Raw genomic sequence first — 18,697 nt, forward strand, 5'->3', positions numbered from 1 at the left:
CTTTTTTCTTCTTTCTTTTTTTTCTCAGAATAATGTCTTCTCCCTATCTCTTTGGGCATTTCTGCTATGGTATTATTGGAAAACCTCAAAATTATATCTTAGGGTTTCTGGAGTCCCTGGAGAATCCCTAACTCATATAATCAAACAAAAATCTCTCTGGAGGAATGTGCTTAATACACATGTGAAAGATGGGCATTACAAACTGACCCTTAGTCCTCCAGAGTTTTACCCTGAAAGGGCACAAACTGACTAACTGATAAGGAGGCCAGAAGCAAGGTACCAAGCAAACTTTCAGATCTTGAAAGAACAGAGGATCACTGTTCACATTTTGCAGTCTCCTCCTAGTCTTAAGTAAAGATAATTCCATGAACAATAAAAGTGATTTCAGGAAGACTTAAATCTGACATTCCACACTCCATCCTTACTCCTGTATTTTGTTTTACATGATCATATCATAACTGGAGTTTAAGATGAACTTCTGCCATTCAGAATAGTACTGAAAATATTTCCTAAATAATCCTCGTGACAGTGATCACAATATGTAAAGATTTAGTTCTGATCAGCATTGCAAATAACCCAAAAATGTTAACTTTGAGATGCAAAACCCCATAACATCTGGCAAAAACTGTTTATAAAGTATAACTATAATAATAATATTAAGTTATTTGTGAAATAAAACATTTCTGAAACATGGGAATACATGCTTATTCCACTCTCCGGATAACGTCTAGTACTTTCTGAAATCTGCTGAGAAATAATTTCTGTAAAAAGAGAGCTGGGTGTCAAATTCCAGAAGCTGGATGTCAAGATTACATAATAAAAAAAATTTCAGTTTTCCAGCACTGGCTTGATAAAAAATGGTCTTTAAAAGGATTTTTAAATGTAAATACTGAATTCTTGATGCTTCCTTTAAGACATGTACTCTGTCATAATTAATGAAGTGTGGTCTTGGATTGTCTTCTTTGAGGTATCTGTAGAGTCACATCTTATTCTGTAAATAGTGTTGGAAACATCTTCCTCTGAAAGTCAGGGTGAAGTCTCATTTTACCATTAAACAGAAACTAGCACTGTCCGGCTGGAGTGATTGTTCTGAGAGACCTGTGCTTGATATGGACACAGCTGGCAGGGATTCCATTGTCTCATTCAGGTGTGCGCATTTATTGCTCTCAGGTCTGTGACTGCAGGATAAATAAGGCAGTAGTCCCAAAAATGTATAAAGTTAAGGACTGGAACTCTGACAATGGGCACAAGTTCTGTCCACTTCTTGCCTGTAACTCTGAAGCTGAATAGTACATTTATACATGCCAAATGTGTTCAATAATACATGCTTTGCTTTGGACTGTACTTCCTCCCATTTAGATGAACTTCCAGGAACTGCAATGTCAAGAAAATATCATTACTACTCAGTGTACAAAGCTACAATGACATAGGGGAATAACAAACTCAGCATACAGTGTACCTATTTTTATTAGTTTGATTTCTCCCCTCTTGAAGCTACTCTGTTAGAGAAGTACACCAGTGTCCAAAGCCAGGATGCCTTCTCATATTTCAATCCCTCCAGTCCACTCACAGGTAGAGAAAGAATACTAGACATCAATTAAGTCTTTTGCCTTAAAAAAAAAACCCATATGCACATTACTTTATCTTTTTTTTTTTTAAGTTTTTTTTTATTTATTTACTTGACAGACAGAGATCACAAGTAGGCAGAGAGGCAGGCAGAGAGAGAGGAGGAAGCAGGCTCTCTGCTCAGCAGAGATGTGATGCGGGGCTTGATCCCAGGACCCTGGGATCATGACCTGAGCCGAAGGCAGAGGCTTTAACCCACTGAGCCACCCAGGCGCCCCTGCCTATTACTTTAATAAATAAAAAGCATCAATCTGCAAAATGACTTTAAGAAATAAAAACAGGTTTTCTTATTGTAGAAAAAGGATGGTAAATATTCTTCATGCCTTAATCTGAAGGCAAAAATCAATTTGTAACGTCTCATTTTAGGGGTGACTGGGTGGCTCAGTTGGTTAAGTGTCTGCCTTTGGCTCAGGTAATGTTCCCAGGCTCCCTGCTCAGCAGTCTCCCTCTTCCTCTGCCCCTCTGTGCATTCTCTCTCTCTCTCTCAAATAAATAAAATCTTAAAAAAAAAAAAAAAGTCTCATCTTAGAGATCAAAAATTATTGCTCTGCTGTTGTTACTGATCTGTCACTCACCTTTTGAAAAGCCTGGTCCCTCCCCTTAAAGCAAATATTTACAGCAGAAAAGTCCTCCTACTTAATTATAAGCACAGATGTTTAATACTAAAGTCCATCAACCCCAGCATTTACTGTCAGCAACATACTTAGCTGTATGTGTACTATGGCAGTCGGTTTTCCTGAAGTGAGAGACCAGATATTTAAATCTTCCACAGAATATACATCTTCTATTTTCATCAAGGCTTCTTTGATATAGTCTATATTCAAATGGCTTGGTACACCTGTTAGTTTAGAATATATCATTTAAAAGTAAAGTTTATTTTGGGGAAGAAAGTTATACATTACTGATAGAACTTTTTGTTTTCCCCCAAAGAAACCAAATGGCTTTATCAAATTCACTTTAAATGGACACTTTAAAATATCTTAATACCTTAAGACAAACCATGCACACATAAAGCAAGATATGTATAAGAGGTTAATAACTTTTAGAATGTTCATTCTCTCTAAAAAGAAATATCAAATCTGAATACTTCCTTTAACAAATAAGCTAGGATACACAAAAAAAGGGAAAAAAGAGAATATCCAATGATGATGAACCTGGTGTTGAGAACTTACACACTCAGTCATAGGATTAGTAAGGAGGGATGTTGAAAATATAACAAAGTAGCAAGTTAAATGGGAATTAGAGAATGAATAAATCACTAAACATAATTATACCAAGAATCAAGAGTTGTATTTCTGTCCTCACTCCACAGTTTATTAGCAGCATTACCTTAAGTAAGCAAGTTATATAACCCCTCTGAAGCTCAATTTCCTCGTCGGTAAGTGGGGATAATGTCCACCCTACCTACCTACCTTAGCTATTGTAAGGATCAAATGGGTAACAGAGGGAAGAGTACATCAATTCTTATATGTTATATACACATGAAGTGGTTTAACCGTAGCCCAATAAGCATCAGTAAAGAGAAAAGAAAAGACATGACTCTTACTCGAGAGTGCCCCCCACCCCCAATCTGATTAAGGGCGGTAAGAAACCCACACTGGGGATATGAAAGTGAGATCTTACCTTCTAGTATTATAACTATTGTGTCCCATATGATACGAAATGTTGTAAAAGCCACAAGTAATGAAAACACATATGTACAGATGGGATCAGCAATCTTGTATTCTGGCTGAAAGGTAACAGACCAAAATTGTGTGATTAAATATAGACCAACGTAAAATAGACTGTAAAGCAGAAACAAGCAATACTCTGTCCCCTGTTCTTTAGTCTTCTATACCAGGACTAAAGAATACCTTTATTTTTGAATACTGCAATTGAGAAACATCTTCACTCTTTCCTAGACTGTTTAAAAAAAAAAAATTTTTTTTTTTTGCCTTTCCTTCTAAGACCTATTTCCAGAAGTTTAATCATTTGTTCTATTGTTTTCTTCTGTGCCTTCTCTAAATCTTCCACCCAGAACCATAGAATATCAGAGCTGGAAGGACTTTTAGCAGCCACATATCTGGTCTAAGCTTCTCCTACAAAGGAGGAGGGACTAGCTCAGGTCAAAGCATTAACAGCAGAGCCAAGACTAGAACCCCAGTCTCTGGATTTCTAGTCCAGCGTACATTCCAGTACCTAGCAGTTCAGTGACATGGCTTAAAACTGAGTTATCCAGTGAAGGCAGTCCGGAAGCCAGCTACAGACAAGCTACTCTGTGAAATGATACTATTGTGTTTAGTGCTAGCAAAAGAGCTATACTGATGGCTCAATTAAGCCTACCCAAATGCAAAATGAGTTAAGACTGGCTTTGGTATCCAGTATACTGATAAAAGACAATTGTTAATATTCTAAATATTGGAATTAAATATAATTTAAAATAGAAAAAGTAGCAATCATATTACCTTGAATCTTATGATGTATGCAGCTATTAGTACACCAACACTCTGTACCAAATCCCCCAAGGCATGTACAAACGCAGCTCTCACTGCCAGGCTGTCCTGCCCATGGTTGTGTCTACACACAGAACCTGTGGTAGGAGAATTTGAAGGCAGGGAGTGGGAATGGGAGTGGTGACCAGACTGGTTCAACAGAAAACCCATTCTGTCAAAAATAAAAGAAAACATTATTATTCTTCCTAGTATTGTTGATAAAAGGATTTGTTACAAATCAGACACTAAGGAGGCAACATGGAACTCATTCATTTAATATATATATGAGCACCTATTATGTATTAGGTATTGTTCTAGGTATTGGCATCAAAACAGTGAATAAGGGGCACCTGGGTAGCTTGGTGGGTTAAGTCTCAGCCTTCCACTCAGGTCATGATCTCAGGGTCCTGGGATTAAGCCCCACATTGGGCTCTCTGCTCAGCAGGGAGCCTGCTTCCCCCGCCCCCGCCCCGCCTCTGCCTGCCTCTCTGCCTACTTGTCTCTGTCAAATAAATAATCAAAATCTTAAAAAAACAAAAAACCAGTGAATAAGACAGACATATTCCTATCCCCATGGAGCTTATGTTCCAGCAGAGAAGGCAGAGAAGTAAACAGATAAATACATAATAGACTGCCAGGCAATGCAAACGTTTTGAAGGGAAGTAAAGCGCTGCGAGGGGATGGAGAGTGCTGGGGAGTGTAGTCTGTCAGAGGCCTGAGATTCCTGCTGAGCGGAGACTTGGATCAAGTCAGGAAGCAGCATGTGGTGGTGCTCTAGGCAGAAGGAATACGGGGGCAAAGGCTCTTAGATGAAAATGTGCTCTGTTTCAAAAAAGCAGGACAGCCATTGTGGTTACACTAAAGTGATTAAGAAGGGACGCCTGGGTGGCTCAATCTGTTAAGCATATGCCTTTGGCTCAGGTCATGATCCCAGGATCCTGGGACTGAGTCCCACATGGGGCTCCTTGCTCAGCAGGGAGCCTGCTCTCACCTCTACCTGCTGTTCTCCCTGATTGTGTACACTCTCTTGCTCTCTCTGACAAATAAGTAAATAAATAAATTTTAAAAATAAATAAACTGAGCAAGAACGCTAAGGTATGAGAAAGGTACACAGGATTTTGTTTAAAAGGCTGTGGTAAGGACTGATTCATTTTATTTTATTATTATTATTTTTTAAAGATTTTATTTATTTGTCAGAGAGAGAGAGCGAGCACAGGAGACAGAACGGCAGGCAGAGGCAGAGGGAGAAGCAGGCTCCCTGCTGAGCAAGGAGACAGATGTGGGACTCGATCCCAGGACGCTGGGATCATGACCTGAACCGAAGGCAGCTGCTTAATCAACTGAGCCACCCAGGCGTCCCAGGACTGATTTATTTTAATAGGAATGGAAGCCAGTAGGGCAGGGATTAGCAAACCACAATCTGTAAACCCTATGTGGCCTACTGCCTGTTTTTGTAAATAAAGTTTTATTGGGACACAGCAGTGCTCATTTGTTAATGTATTAAATGTGCCTACTTTTGTTCTCTAACAGTAGAGCTGAGCAGTTGTGACAGAAACTACATGGCTCTCAAAGCCTAAAATAGTTATTATCCGGCCTTTTACAGAAAAGTTTTCTGACTACTGGTCCAAATAAGTATATAACCTAAAAGTTTCATAGCTTTTAGGGAAAAAGTTTGTAGTTTAAAAAAGTCTTGTTAATTATAATAAAAAAAAACTTCGTCCCACTTAAATTCCAAATTATTTGTCAAACTTCAGTATAACTGAGCAAACTAATGAGGAATTTAGAATTCCATCAATGTTTTACTAATATTTATAAGAAAAATTAACATAACATATAATTTTAAGATACATAAAGATACCACTGCACATTAGCGAATGCATGTACAATAGTCTCTAAGTTCACAGAACTTAAAAATATTAATTTATTAAAAATTAATAAAATATTAATTGAAAACAATATACAGTATACGATACCAGAATGGTACATACATATCATCATAAAATTGTCCAAACCCACAGCATATACAACACCAAGAGAATGGACCCGAATGTAAACTAGGGATATTGTGGGATAATGTGTTAATGCTGGTCCATCCACTGTAACAAACGTACCACTCTGAGGGAGGACGTTCATAAAGGCAAAGGCTATGCGTGTGTGAAGGCAGCAGGTATACAGGAAATCTCTGCACCTTCGGCTCAGTTTTGTTGTGAACCTAAAACTATTCTAAAAAATAAAGCTTTTATACTTTTATTTAAAATAAAGCTTACATTACATTAACAGCAACTCCAACCGCTGCAGTGATGAGCATTATATCTCCATTTATTTCATATTTCATATGGATAGTTCTTTGGACAGCTTCATATAGGAGGAATCCCATAAGTACATACACCAACAGCACACTAATCATAGCTGATAAAACCTCTGGGGGGAAAAATATAAACAACAAATATATCTGTAGCACGGTTATTACACTTCATACAAACTAAATATTGTACAATCTTTTATTTATATCCTTCCTCCAAAGAGATTAAAAACACTGTATTTAATTTCTTTCATGTTATTTTTTTAATTTAAAAAGTGTTGAGTAGTTTGCTCTGGATTCTCCACTAACTCATTCTCCCCGCTCCACACCTTCCTCCTCATCTCTTTAGGGCCAAACTGTGTATATTTAACAGACCATATACATGGTAAAAAAATGAAAAACTGAAAAAAAATTATTGGTAACATGCATGCTCACAGACTAATTTCCCAGTAAAAGAGTACATTTACAAATTAATAATAAAGTGAAGAACCCATAACAAAAATGGATAAAGGACATAAATACTAATATACAGAAAATTAACAGAAAAACCAATTTATCAAAATCAATCACAATACAAGAAATTCAGATAAGAACATGATTATTCTTTGTCCCTTACTAAATTGGTAAATATTAAAAAGTTTGTTAACAGCTATAGTTAGCAAGGATATAATGGTGGAAATGTCACATGGAACTATCTTTTTGGAGAGCAGTTAGTAAAATGAATCAAAAATTTAAATGCATGTGTTCCTTGATTCTAGGAATCTATTCAATAGAACTCATGATATATATGCAAAGATATACCTATAAGGTTTTTCACTATTAATTCACTATTATCAAAAAATATCTAGAGACATCTTAAATGTCCACCAACGAGGAACTTGATGGATAAAATATGATATATCCATATAGTGAAATATCATAAAGCCATTTATGTTGAAAAAAAATCATGCAAATTGATAATCACAAGACAAGAGAGTGTTACATCTAGGAAGTGGGACTAGAGCTTTGGAAACTTAGTTTTCATTTTATTCTTTTCAGTAATGTTTGAAATGTTTTAAGTTTTACCACAAACACATATTACCTTTAGACTAAAGAAAAACAAGGCATACAAGTATTCATGAATGCACTTTGACCTAGCAATGCTTCTTCTTGGAATGATACACACATTTATGCCAACTGAGCTGCATATGTACAAAATGAGGTATATTATGAAGCTATTCATGAAGCACTGTATAAAATAGCAAACAATAAGAAAGTGAAAGGGCCCTATAACATGGAATACTATGCAGCCGTTAAAAAGAGGATATAGCTTTTTATGTTCTGATAAGGGGTAATGTCCAAGATACAGTGTTATGTGAAAAAAGCAAAGTGTGTATGGCATGTTACTATATGTGAAAAGAAAAAGGAGTATGTATATATAGATAGATAGATTATCTATACATGATATCTGTACATGCAATCTCTGAAAGGATATACAAAATGCTGATAAAAAACTGGTTATGAAGAAAATGGCTGACTGGGAGACAGGGATGACTGCACTATATATGCTTTTATGTCATATAAACTTTTACCACATAAGTATATAGTAGAGATAATCATATCTTTTCAAGATACATAATAGGACAATGGAAAATATTTACATTTTAAAATAATTAACATTATAATATAAAAAATATATATAAAAAGTATATAATATATATATAATATAAAAGAACTATTGACACTCAAAATAATAAAAGCAAGAAAATACTTTTAAAGAAAATTTTTCCTTTAGAGAAACCAGAGAGTAATCTCGTTAAAGGTAAAACAATCTGGGAAACTGTTATCTGAGTCAAGTCATTGCTCAAAGGTTCCAGGCTGTTCAAATTTATTGAGCTTTGATACATTTCATTTTGATGCATAAATTACAGCACAGAAAAATTATCTAGCAGTTATTAGCTGTTTCCTGAACACATCTCACTAATGTAGCTAAAACTCCAATAAAATCCTGTGCATTAGCAGAACAAACACTGGCATAATACAACATAAAGCTCCTATTCAAAACCATGGTACACTTATTTCTGACATACTAATTGTCCCACTTCAAAAGACGCATACGGCTAAAACCCAGGAAGGACACTCTGAAATACACAAAGCTGTGGAGAAACTACCACATCAAGTGCAGACTCTCAGCAGCTTGAGGACAGGACCAGTTCCATTCCACGTCACACTTACTGTGACATTCAACAGAGTGGTTGTCATGTAGCAAATACTGATGGATGGATTTGCTGAATGAGGTTAGGTAGGTTGAACAAGGGGAGATGATAAAGGCTATACAATTAAGAAGGGTAGGCTAAATGTAAGTAATAGGTTATTTACTAAATCCCCCAAAATAGTAAGTAAATTGGTTAGAAGAGAAGAATTAAGCCAAATACAAGACAGAAAATGCATGGAATTTCTCCTCTTAAGTTATAACTGCTGACGGTAAAGAACACATATATTAAAAAAATAAAATATTTTTAAACTGTGAAGTTCATGTACTAGTGGTAGCTTCATTTTACTCACAAGGTAAGAGAAATTTCCTTTAAAACTGGTATTTAATAAATACCATTCTGGGGCACCTGGCTGGCTAGCATGCAACCCTTGATCTGGGGGTTGTTAGTTGAAGCCTTAAGTTGGGAGTAGAATTTACTTAAACAACAACAACAACAACAACAACAAAACCAATTCTTCTTCTCAAACTCTTCCCCTCTACCCTCCCAGAAAAGAGAACTTTAATCATGTGTCAAGGTTGAAGCTACCAATGAGGTCAGATAGTTTTTAAGATGACTTAATCAGGGCGCCTAGGTGGCTCATGGGTTAAGCCTCTGCCTTCAGCTCAGGTCATGATCTCAGGGTCCGGGGATAGAGTAACCGAATCAGGTTCTCTGCTCAGCGGGGAGCCTGCTTCCCGCCCCGCCCCCCCCCCCCCCCCCCCCCCCCGCCTTCCTCTCCGCCTACTTGTGATCTCTCTCTGTCAAAGAAATAAATAAAATCTTGAAAAAAAAAATGATGACTTAATCAAATTATTAATATAAAATTATAAAGCAATACACTTTACTTATAAAAATTCATGGCTATATAAGTTTATGCCATTAACTTTGTCTTTAAGTTGTGATTATTTATGAAAATCTAAAACCAATAATTAAAAATTCTTTCAAAACTCCCTATAATTAAGTTAATAATACTTTACAGTTTTCCTGGAATAGCCCCAATTTATTAATTATACCATTGTCCTGGCATAATTCTTTAAAGAGCCCTACTTCACTCTCAAAAGTGTGCTGGTTTGGATGATAAATGATAACTTACACTAGTAAGTATGCCAGATAAAATACTGGATATCTAGTTAAATTTGCATTTCAGATGAATAATTTTTTAGTATAAGTATGTCCCATGCAATATTTCAGACATATTGGGAGTCCTGCAAGAATGTGTGTGTGCCCTCCCAGGCCACACACCCAAATGTGGCAACTCCATATCCTAGTGATAATTTTCCTAAACACTTAAAATCACCTTTTAGTGAACTTTCATATAAAGCAAAACCAATGAAATAAAATGATCTTATTTCAAAATAAAGTAAATGAAAGTCAGACTAAAGCATGAACAGAGATCCTCGGCAGGGAGGACTCCCACACTTAGAAGGCCCACTAGACACCTGCAGCCTGCAGTTTTCCACACCAGTTTTTAGCCATGTGAGTAGCATAAAAGGGATCCCAATGTCTACCCACAGTTAATAGTAATGGAATTCAGCTGATTCCTAGAAACTGCCAAAGTGACATATTAGGATGCTGATATCAATGATATCCCTTTTCCAGCAATTAATAAGAAATGTGACTCGTGTCTCAACCCCTTGGTGAAAAGCAAAGACATTCGGCTATTATTTTTTATTCTAATCACCTGTCAAAATGTCTTAAGACAGAATACTGATAAATGCAAAAACAGAAAAAATTTATGTATATTTTTAGGCCTGAGATTTATAACTGAGAAGTAAAAGGCACAGATAATACTACATAGCTAAAAATCCTAGTAGTAGTAATATGATCATTTATTTTGATAAAAGCTCTTTCACTGTGAATAAATTAAACTGGTGAAATATCATGAATGGGACAAATTAGCATTTATAATTCTTTTCATAGGTTTTGTTTTAAGAGAAGAAGGAAGGGGGTGTGGTGTGGGGAGGGACAGAGCAAGAGAATTTTTTTTTTTAAGATTTTATTTATTTGACAAACAGAGATCACAAGTAGGCAGAGAGGCAGGCAGAGAGAGCCGAGAGCCTGACTCGGGGCTCGATCCCAGGACCCTGGGATCATGACCCGAGCCTAAGGCAGAGGCTTTAACCCACTGAGCCACCCAGGTGCCCCACAGAGCAAGAGAATCTTAAGAAGAATCTACACCCAGTGCAGAGCTTGATAAGGGGCTTGATCTCACAACCCTGAGATCATGACCTGAGCTGAAGATCAAGAGTTGCATGCTTAACCAACTGAACACCCAAGCACCCCTTTTAAAGTATTTTTTAACATGACAGAATGTAGATAAACACAAGCAAGGTTTTTGCCTCCCAACATTTAAAAGAGAGGGAAGCTTTCCATCAACAACCAAATTCTGACTTGCTCCAGTCTTCTCATTCTTGCTCTGGCTTAGTCTCTGGTCACATAACATACAAAAAGTTTTTCAACACAAAGGAGAACACAACAGCATGGATTTTTCATCTTTGAAAGACGACCCAGAATTTTCACAACTGAAACCCTAGATTTCCATGAAAGTTAGGACCCCAGTAACTTTAGATAAACTTGACTAAATGGAAATTTATCATAAATGAAAAACTCTTGAAAGAGATTTTTATGGAAATTCTAGAAAACTATTATTAGAGTAGTTCCAACATAATTAAATCACTCCATCTGACTGAACTGGAGCACTGGAGGAGGGAGTAAGATGAGTGAATATGTGTTTTTTATTATAACATCACTTAGGTCTTTTAATTAATTCAGCTGAAATATAAACACATGTTTATGGTCAATGATCTATTAAAACCAAAATATACCCTGAATTTCACATCCAGAGAATAGGCAGTTTTGGTTTAAATGACTCATAAATGCTAAGAAAAAAATCAAATGGTAGAAAACAGAGATGAATGTCAAGTTTTGATAGTACTAGAAAATATAAAAAATGTTTATTGCATATTTTAACACATCTATAAATTTCCAAAACTAGAGGTTTTCAAGGTTCATATAATAAACGCTGAGTCCTTTTCTGTCCTCCTGTTACTCTCCATTATAGTACCTTATTCTTTGCTTCCTAGAATTTACTCTAATTTATAACTGTACTGCATTTGTGTACATATTTACTGCCTATCTCCCCAACCTATAGTATTACTCCTTTAATCAACAGGTAATATTGAGCACCTATTCAGTGAATGAGTATCCCTTTGCTTCAATTACATAAACCACACTCAGCCCAAACATACTGTTGTTCAGGAGTGCTGTCTAAATGTACTGGCCTATCATAAGTGTTAACTTTGCTAATGCTAGGATGCCAATAATGAGTATATTTCCTTTAAATTCCATAATGCTTGTCTTTCTGCTGTCTCAAAAACTAGAGCAAACATCTAAAAACAGGTTTCAGAGGTTTAAAAAAATGAATAGGGAAGGAGAGCAGAGACACAGTCTCTCCTGTACTTCCTTTTATGTTATTTCTCTTTTCTCCCTACTTCCAGTAAAAGATAGGAAGGAAAAAGAAGGAAAATCAGTGGGCTGTGCTGGATTTGCCTAGGATTTCTGAATTCATATTTGTATTTCAACTCAGCCACAGACAATCCTACTGCATGCACTTAGGCTAAAGACATCACTTTTTAGTGGCCTACTGTTGCCACCGGAATACCAGGTGGCAGACTGCAAAGCAGACTTTGCAGTTTAGCCTGGTATTCCGGTGGCAAGAGTAGGTTGCCATGTTTGGATCCTTTCAGTTCCTATTCTAAATAATCTTTTCAATTTTTTTTTTAAAAGGTTCTATATATTTGACAGAGAGAGACTTAGCAAGAGAGGGAATACAAGCAGGGGGAGTGGGAGAGGGAAAGCAGATTCTCCACTGAGCAGGAAGCCTGATGCAGGGCTTGGTCCCAGGACCCTGGGATCACGAACCTGAGCCAAAGGCAGATGCCTAATGCCTGAGCCACCCAGGCGCCCCTCTAATGGCTTCTCACCACTCCCTTTACGCCATACCCAAGATGGCCAGCACTCTCAAATGGACTCTTGACTATCCAACATGGACCACCTCACTCATGTCTTCCTTCTGTCTCAGCAAAAACTCCAGTTTCTAGGAGGTATCTATTCTTTTCCAGATGTTTAGGTGATATGAATTCTCACTAAGATGTGAATCATTAATTGGCATAACCCTTGTCAGGAGTGGGAGGACGTTATTAAAATGAATGACTAACCATGGCTGCATGTATGGGGAAGAGAAATTTTTTAGCTGAATACTTTCTGCTCCTTTAGCAACAGGGAATGAAATAGCAAATGACACAGAATTAGCTTTATAACTGTATACCTACAGGAGTAGAACCATCATCTAGCCATGTCTGCCAAGGTCTTTGCTGAGTGGAACTACACTCTGCTTATTACACTCTGCACTGTTACTTCGCTAACCTAGGCTGATGATTTGCATTACCAAAATGTAAATCCCGCTTTTTTATTTCAAATACAAACAACTCTTACTAAGTCCTTTTACATGATCTCTATCTTTATCTAATCCTTGAAGCTTCTTCAGCCTAAGAACTGGAAGAAAAGCCTTATAAATAAAAGTCAATTAAGCTCATAATCTACAGAATAAAAGTAGAAAGCAAGGGGATTGTACTGTTCTCCTTCGAATAGCAATTCCCCTTTGTCTGGGAAGTAGTCTGTTCCTCCTAAGGATCTGTGGGATTTCTGCTACAGTGTGTTTCATTAAGTTCTAGGTTTTATTAACTTCCAGGGTAAGAGGACATACCCACAGTCAAATAAATCAAGGCACTTAAAAATAGCTCATATATGGTTTCTAGCCTGCTCTCTCTTTTCCCACAAAAGAGCTGTCACTTAATAAAAGGAAAAACTGAATGACTTTACACAATCTGTGAGTTCACATGAAGGAAAGGAATGTACTACCAGAATGGAACAGACTCCAGAGGCAGCTATTTGGTACTCCCTTCAAATCTAAAACCACCTTTCTCACCTTCACTAAATGATTTGTGTGAAAATAAATTTAGTCACATTTCCAAAAAAGTTACCAAAAGGGGCACCTGGGTGGCTCAGTAGCTTAAGCATCTAGCTCTGGATTTTGGCTCGGGTGGAGAGATTGAGCCCCATGTGGAGCTCCACACGCAGTGGGGAGTCTGCTTGAGATTCCCTCTCCTTCTGTACCTCCCCCCTTTATCTCTCTGGAATAAATAAGTAAATCTTAAAAACATATTACCAAAAAAAAAAAAAATTACCAAAGACCTGAGTTTAAAAGCACAGCTCTAAAACTGCTGCTTAATCATCAGGGTGAATCACATTACTTTTCTCCCACTACCTAGCTGAGACAGTTATGCTCAGAGAAGAATTCTGATTAGCGGGGAGGGAAGAAATATAATTTTGGGGTGTGCAGCATCTGAGAGATGCAAAAAGTGTGGGCAGAGTGATATACTGGCAGGCAAAAGAGGGAAGGAAACAAGATTGGAACTTTTATTGGGAATTCATTCTGGGCCAGGTCTACCACCTCAGGTACTTAGACCTTACCACATTACGTATTGTTTACAATTCTGCAATGCAAGTATTATCATTCATATTTTACCAAAAAAACCCCAAAACCTTGTACTTAGATTAAGTCATCTCTAAAAGGTCATATAGCTAGTAAAACTGCAGATCTCAGATCTGAACCAAAGACAACTTATTCCCAAAACTTTAAAAGTGGAAAGTACCAAAACAAATAGGACTGTTCTTGACTGACATCTGGGGGAAACACTCCCAACTAATTTCTTACTTAGTCGAAGGGACCGAGAAGACTGGCTGTTCCACCCCCATTATGTTATGAATCAAATAACTTTTTATAGTGTAGTTTGTGAATATGATCACAGTTTCAGAACTACAGATAAATGTTCTCAAGTCCCAGATATTTTAGTCCTCAAATTTCAAAAATATCCCTACTCCTAGTTTGGAAACTGGTTTAATTTACCCTAAACACAAGTGATTGGACGTTCCTGAGCTGTATTAAACGATCTGCCTCATATTTTTCATGTCCTTATTTACTCAGAATAATATTAATTTACTTAGCCTGCATAAGCAATAATTCAGCTAATAATCTCATATTGCACACTTATTACTGCCAGACATAGAAAGTTTATTTAATATTATCTGTTTCCATCCCTACTTCATTCATAGTCTAGAACAAGATACGGTTTCATGGAAATAGCTATAAAATGTGGTAAATCCTATTAGGCATGTATAAACTGTTAGAAGCAAACAGAAAGGAAATAAATTTAAGGATTGGTACAACTAGTATCTATCATCCACAGACACACTTCCAGGTCAAGAACTGGGTACACAGTATGCTGCCTTTTTGCATAAGACAGGGTGGCAGGGGATGGGATAAGGAAGGTAGTACGGTATATATGTATGTATTCACTTATACTTTCAAAAGGAAATGCTGGAAGGGTAGGCCAGAAACAAGTTAAAAATCATTACTAGGGACGCCTGGGTGGCTCAGTTGGTTAAGCGGCTGCCTTCGGCTCAGGTCATGATCTCAGCGTCCTGGGATCGAGTCCCACATTGGGCTCCTTGCTCGGCAGGGAGCCTGCTTCTCCCTCTGCCTCTGCCTGCCTCTCTGTCTGCCTGTGCTCACTCGCTCTCTCTCCCTCTATCCCTGACAAATAAATAAATAAAATCTTTAAAAAAAAAATCATTACTAATAAGGAATGGGGTTAGAGGATGGGTTGGAGGGGACAGAATGAAAATAAAGCTTCTTGAGTAAATCCTTTCTTTTAATAACTCATTTTTGATTCTTGCAACATAAGTTTTACATATTTACAAAACAGATCAACAAAGAAAAAAATTAACTCCTGTCCTAACCTCCCCCCCATAATCCACAATGTCAAAACAAAATTCAACAACAGTAACACCAGAAGTTTCTTAGGGGGATTTTTTCTGCAGCGTTTTTTAGGACCTGAATCCCCAAGTCTTGGTATTAGAGGTTCACAGAGCTTGAAAAGAATACTCATGGAGCAGTATATTCTGTGGAACACAAGACAGCCCCTGCTGTGATTTACAGCTTTATTCAATTCTACATATCCTTAATGTCTCTCTAATCCTCCCCAAAGAGCAGAATAAGTGAAATAAGTTCTGTATCTGCAAAATCCTCATAAAATTTTGCAATACAAAGAAAATGAAGATCCCATAAGGCCCTTCTAGTATAAAGGTTTGAGTCCCTCCCTAGCTTTGGGAAATACTCACCCACCTGTAGCTCAGTAACTCTCTTCCTTTTTAAGATAATTTTTAAAAATTTAGATAAAATTCACCCACATAAAATTCTCCAGTTTAATAATTTTAAAGTGCACCACCGATGAGTGGGTTTCAGTGCACAAAGTTATGACACAATCACCTCTAATTCCAGAACATGCTCATCACACCAAAGGGAAGCCTATATGAAGTCACTCCCTTTTATTTTTTTTTTTAACATTTTCCTGAGGTTCTTAATAAGCACAATCTTTGGACCTCCTAAATTGTTTTTTTATAAAAGCTTTAAACTTTTCCCCCTGTTTTTATCTTTTTGTTCTATATATCCTAAGACTTCGATTATATTTTCTAGTCTGTGTACTGAATTTTTAGAAAAAATTTAGCAGTAACATTTCAAAGACCTTTTTCTTATATGCTTCTTTTTCAAAATATTTTACTGTCTTATTATTCTGAGTATATTAATAAGATGATTTAAAACATTTGCTTCTGCTTCTAAAGTCACCTTTCTTTCCTCTGGGACTAATTTTTCTGTTTTTCTTATTGCTAAAAGGGCAGAAGGACAGGGAAACGGTTCTTTGCAAAAAGAAAATGAGGAAGGATAAGCCATAAACTAATTAAAATGGTTACTAATAAGTGGTGCAAGGCAGGGCAGACTAAAACAAATGTATTACTTTGGAGGAGGGGAACCACACATTACATGTGCAAAACCCTGAATTCTAATATGAAAAAGACTTATTTTGGAACATCAACTTCCACACTACAAGCCTCAGCTCTCCCCAGACATTTTGTTCAAGATCTTTCAAGAACTATATGGTATTTTGCATGGGGGGAAAATGCAGGCTACCTGAGTGGGGATAGGAAGGTAGGAACAGAATGGACAAGTGTGAGCAGTTTCCCACTTATAGTCATTCAATTAACTGTTCTTGTTTTCAGCCCCAGTCCTCACTATTGCTCAGCTCTATCCCTGAGTCTTCTATGGAGAAGTGTGGGGCTGCCAGCTCCTGGCTCAGTGTGCACTGGGCTGCAACTTCCTGGCTTGTTTCTTCCTTTGGCCCCCTCCCATCTATCTTCTAACTTCGAAAGGTGTTTATTGGTGACTTGCTTCTCTCTGCTGTTTTTATTTGAATGAACTCTCAGAAGAGATGAGTCAAATGCTGGTATCTAATCCATAATTGTAAACTTTGTACTTCTAAGGAAAAAGGTATATTTGACTTTCTACAGAAACTTGCAGAGATAAACAGGAACAGTCAGTCCTATTTTCTCTCTTTTCACAGTGCTTGTTGTGTATGAAGAAATGAAGTGACTAAAGTATTTCTTTGATATTTAATAGGATTTTCATGATTATGTGTTCTTATTATATGTAGGACTTTCTATGTTCTGTTATTGAATGTTTCTTTGCGGGGGGGAAGAATTCTACTAATTTCATTAACGATCCAATGGGTCTATAACCTAAAAGGTTAAGAGCTGCAGGACAAAATGAAACACTCTTTCAAAACAGTGGTGGAAGGTAAAACCCCCATTCCTTGATGCTATGATTGAATGTTAGATCTTAAATTGAAGGTGTTTAAATCACAAGAAATTAAAGTTTGAAAGTAATCTTGAATTTACTCAAAAAGCCCAACGCAATCAGGTAAGAAATGACTGTACAGTACTTTGGTAAGCAGTGGGTGCACTGTGAAGTGGGGAAAAAATCACAGACACACGTCAGGGCGTTAACTCTCTGGTACAGCAAGCAGCTCAGAGTGCTGAAGGTGGGGTGCCAGAGAATGTCCCAATCTGATGATCTGGATAGCTAGTTGAGATAGAGCCTTTCAGGCACAATGGAGTTTTACATAGAAGGCCCAGTGACTAAATTTTAGAAGACCTAGATGCTGAGTTATGATGAGCCTAAAAAGTAACCAAGAAGGGGAGGAACTTACTCATGTATTAGCCAAGAAGGTCAGTGTCTCTACAAAATTAAACTGCACGTTGTTAATTCTGGATCTTTAAGACAGGTTTTATTAAAGCTAACTAAATGTCAACTTCTGGATTCTAATCAAATGACATCTGAACATATGGCATTTCACATACTAGTTCAAGTAAATTGTTTCATACATATTTTTAAAATAAGTAAAAAAAAAAATCTAAAAACACAGTAACAGAGAAAGAGTTGTATGGATAACAATGTATGATTTTAACCTCTCAAATATTAGTATTTATTCAAAATAGGAAAATAAAAACGTGTACATTGTTAAAGAAAAAAAAATTAATGACACTTGTCAACACATGGTAAATAAGACTTTATTCAAGAGGGGAAGCTATGTAGAAAGGTACAGGACCAGTGCAATAGAACTCTGCAGTGGGTGGGGAGAGATTGGGTTCAGCTCTGAATACTCTATTGGCAAGTCAGTGGATGGAAAATTACTAAGAGGAAACATAAGGGTTGAGGGGGATTCTGGCTAAACTGACCTAAGAGAATTTTCACTAGAGACAGGCCAGTGCAATGAGATATCACCTCTGAGATGACCTACCAGATACTGAGTGTGTGGGTTCTGTTCAACTGACTTAGCAGGGTTCTTGCTAAAACAGGATTATTTAAAGAAGTGCACAGATGGGCTCGGGAGGTTTAGTTTCCTGACTAAACTTTGGTCAAGCAAAGAATCCTTATCAGCATTTACAGAATTATGATGATAAAATGGCAGCAATGAAGCTTAGCCACACAGTATATGTGAAACATATAGTACTGCTTAAGATCTGGGCTATGTAGCTTTGGTTGAAATACCCAAAGTATAGCGAAAGAAGCTAATACACATTAGCATAAACCCATGTGGTTTTGCCTA

The 18,697-nt window shown here is 37.0% G+C and overlaps 1 protein-coding gene across 5 annotated transcripts in view; it reads right to left on the minus strand.

The window, feature by feature from the left end:
* The window catches only part of SLC30A4 (solute carrier family 30 member 4), a 27,152-nt gene continuing 8,455 nt past the window's right edge, over positions 1-18,697 (minus strand). For 2 of the 5 annotated variants that reach the window (XM_032343601.1, XM_032343602.1), the window contains 5 exons: positions 6,365-6,518; positions 4,071-4,269; positions 3,250-3,355; positions 2,330-2,464; positions 1-1,374 (listed from right to left, as the gene is read on the minus strand). In XM_032343601.1, the coding sequence (XP_032199492.1) occupies positions 1,220-1,374; positions 2,330-2,464; positions 3,250-3,355; positions 4,071-4,269; positions 6,365-6,518 (749 nt within the window). In that variant the 3' untranslated portion in view covers positions 1-1,219. Of the gene's footprint in view, positions 1,375-2,329; positions 2,465-3,249; positions 3,356-4,070; positions 4,270-6,364; positions 6,519-9,360; positions 9,392-17,264; positions 17,766-18,697 lie in introns of those variants that run through there. The other 3 variants (XM_032343603.1, XM_032343604.1, XM_032343605.1) reach the window with 3 other exon arrangements.

Source organism: Mustela erminea, chromosome 5 (genome assembly GCF_009829155.1).
Source record: "Mustela erminea isolate mMusErm1 chromosome 5, mMusErm1.Pri, whole genome shotgun sequence".
Lineage (NCBI taxonomy): Eukaryota > Metazoa > Chordata > Mammalia > Carnivora > Mustelidae > Mustela > Mustela erminea.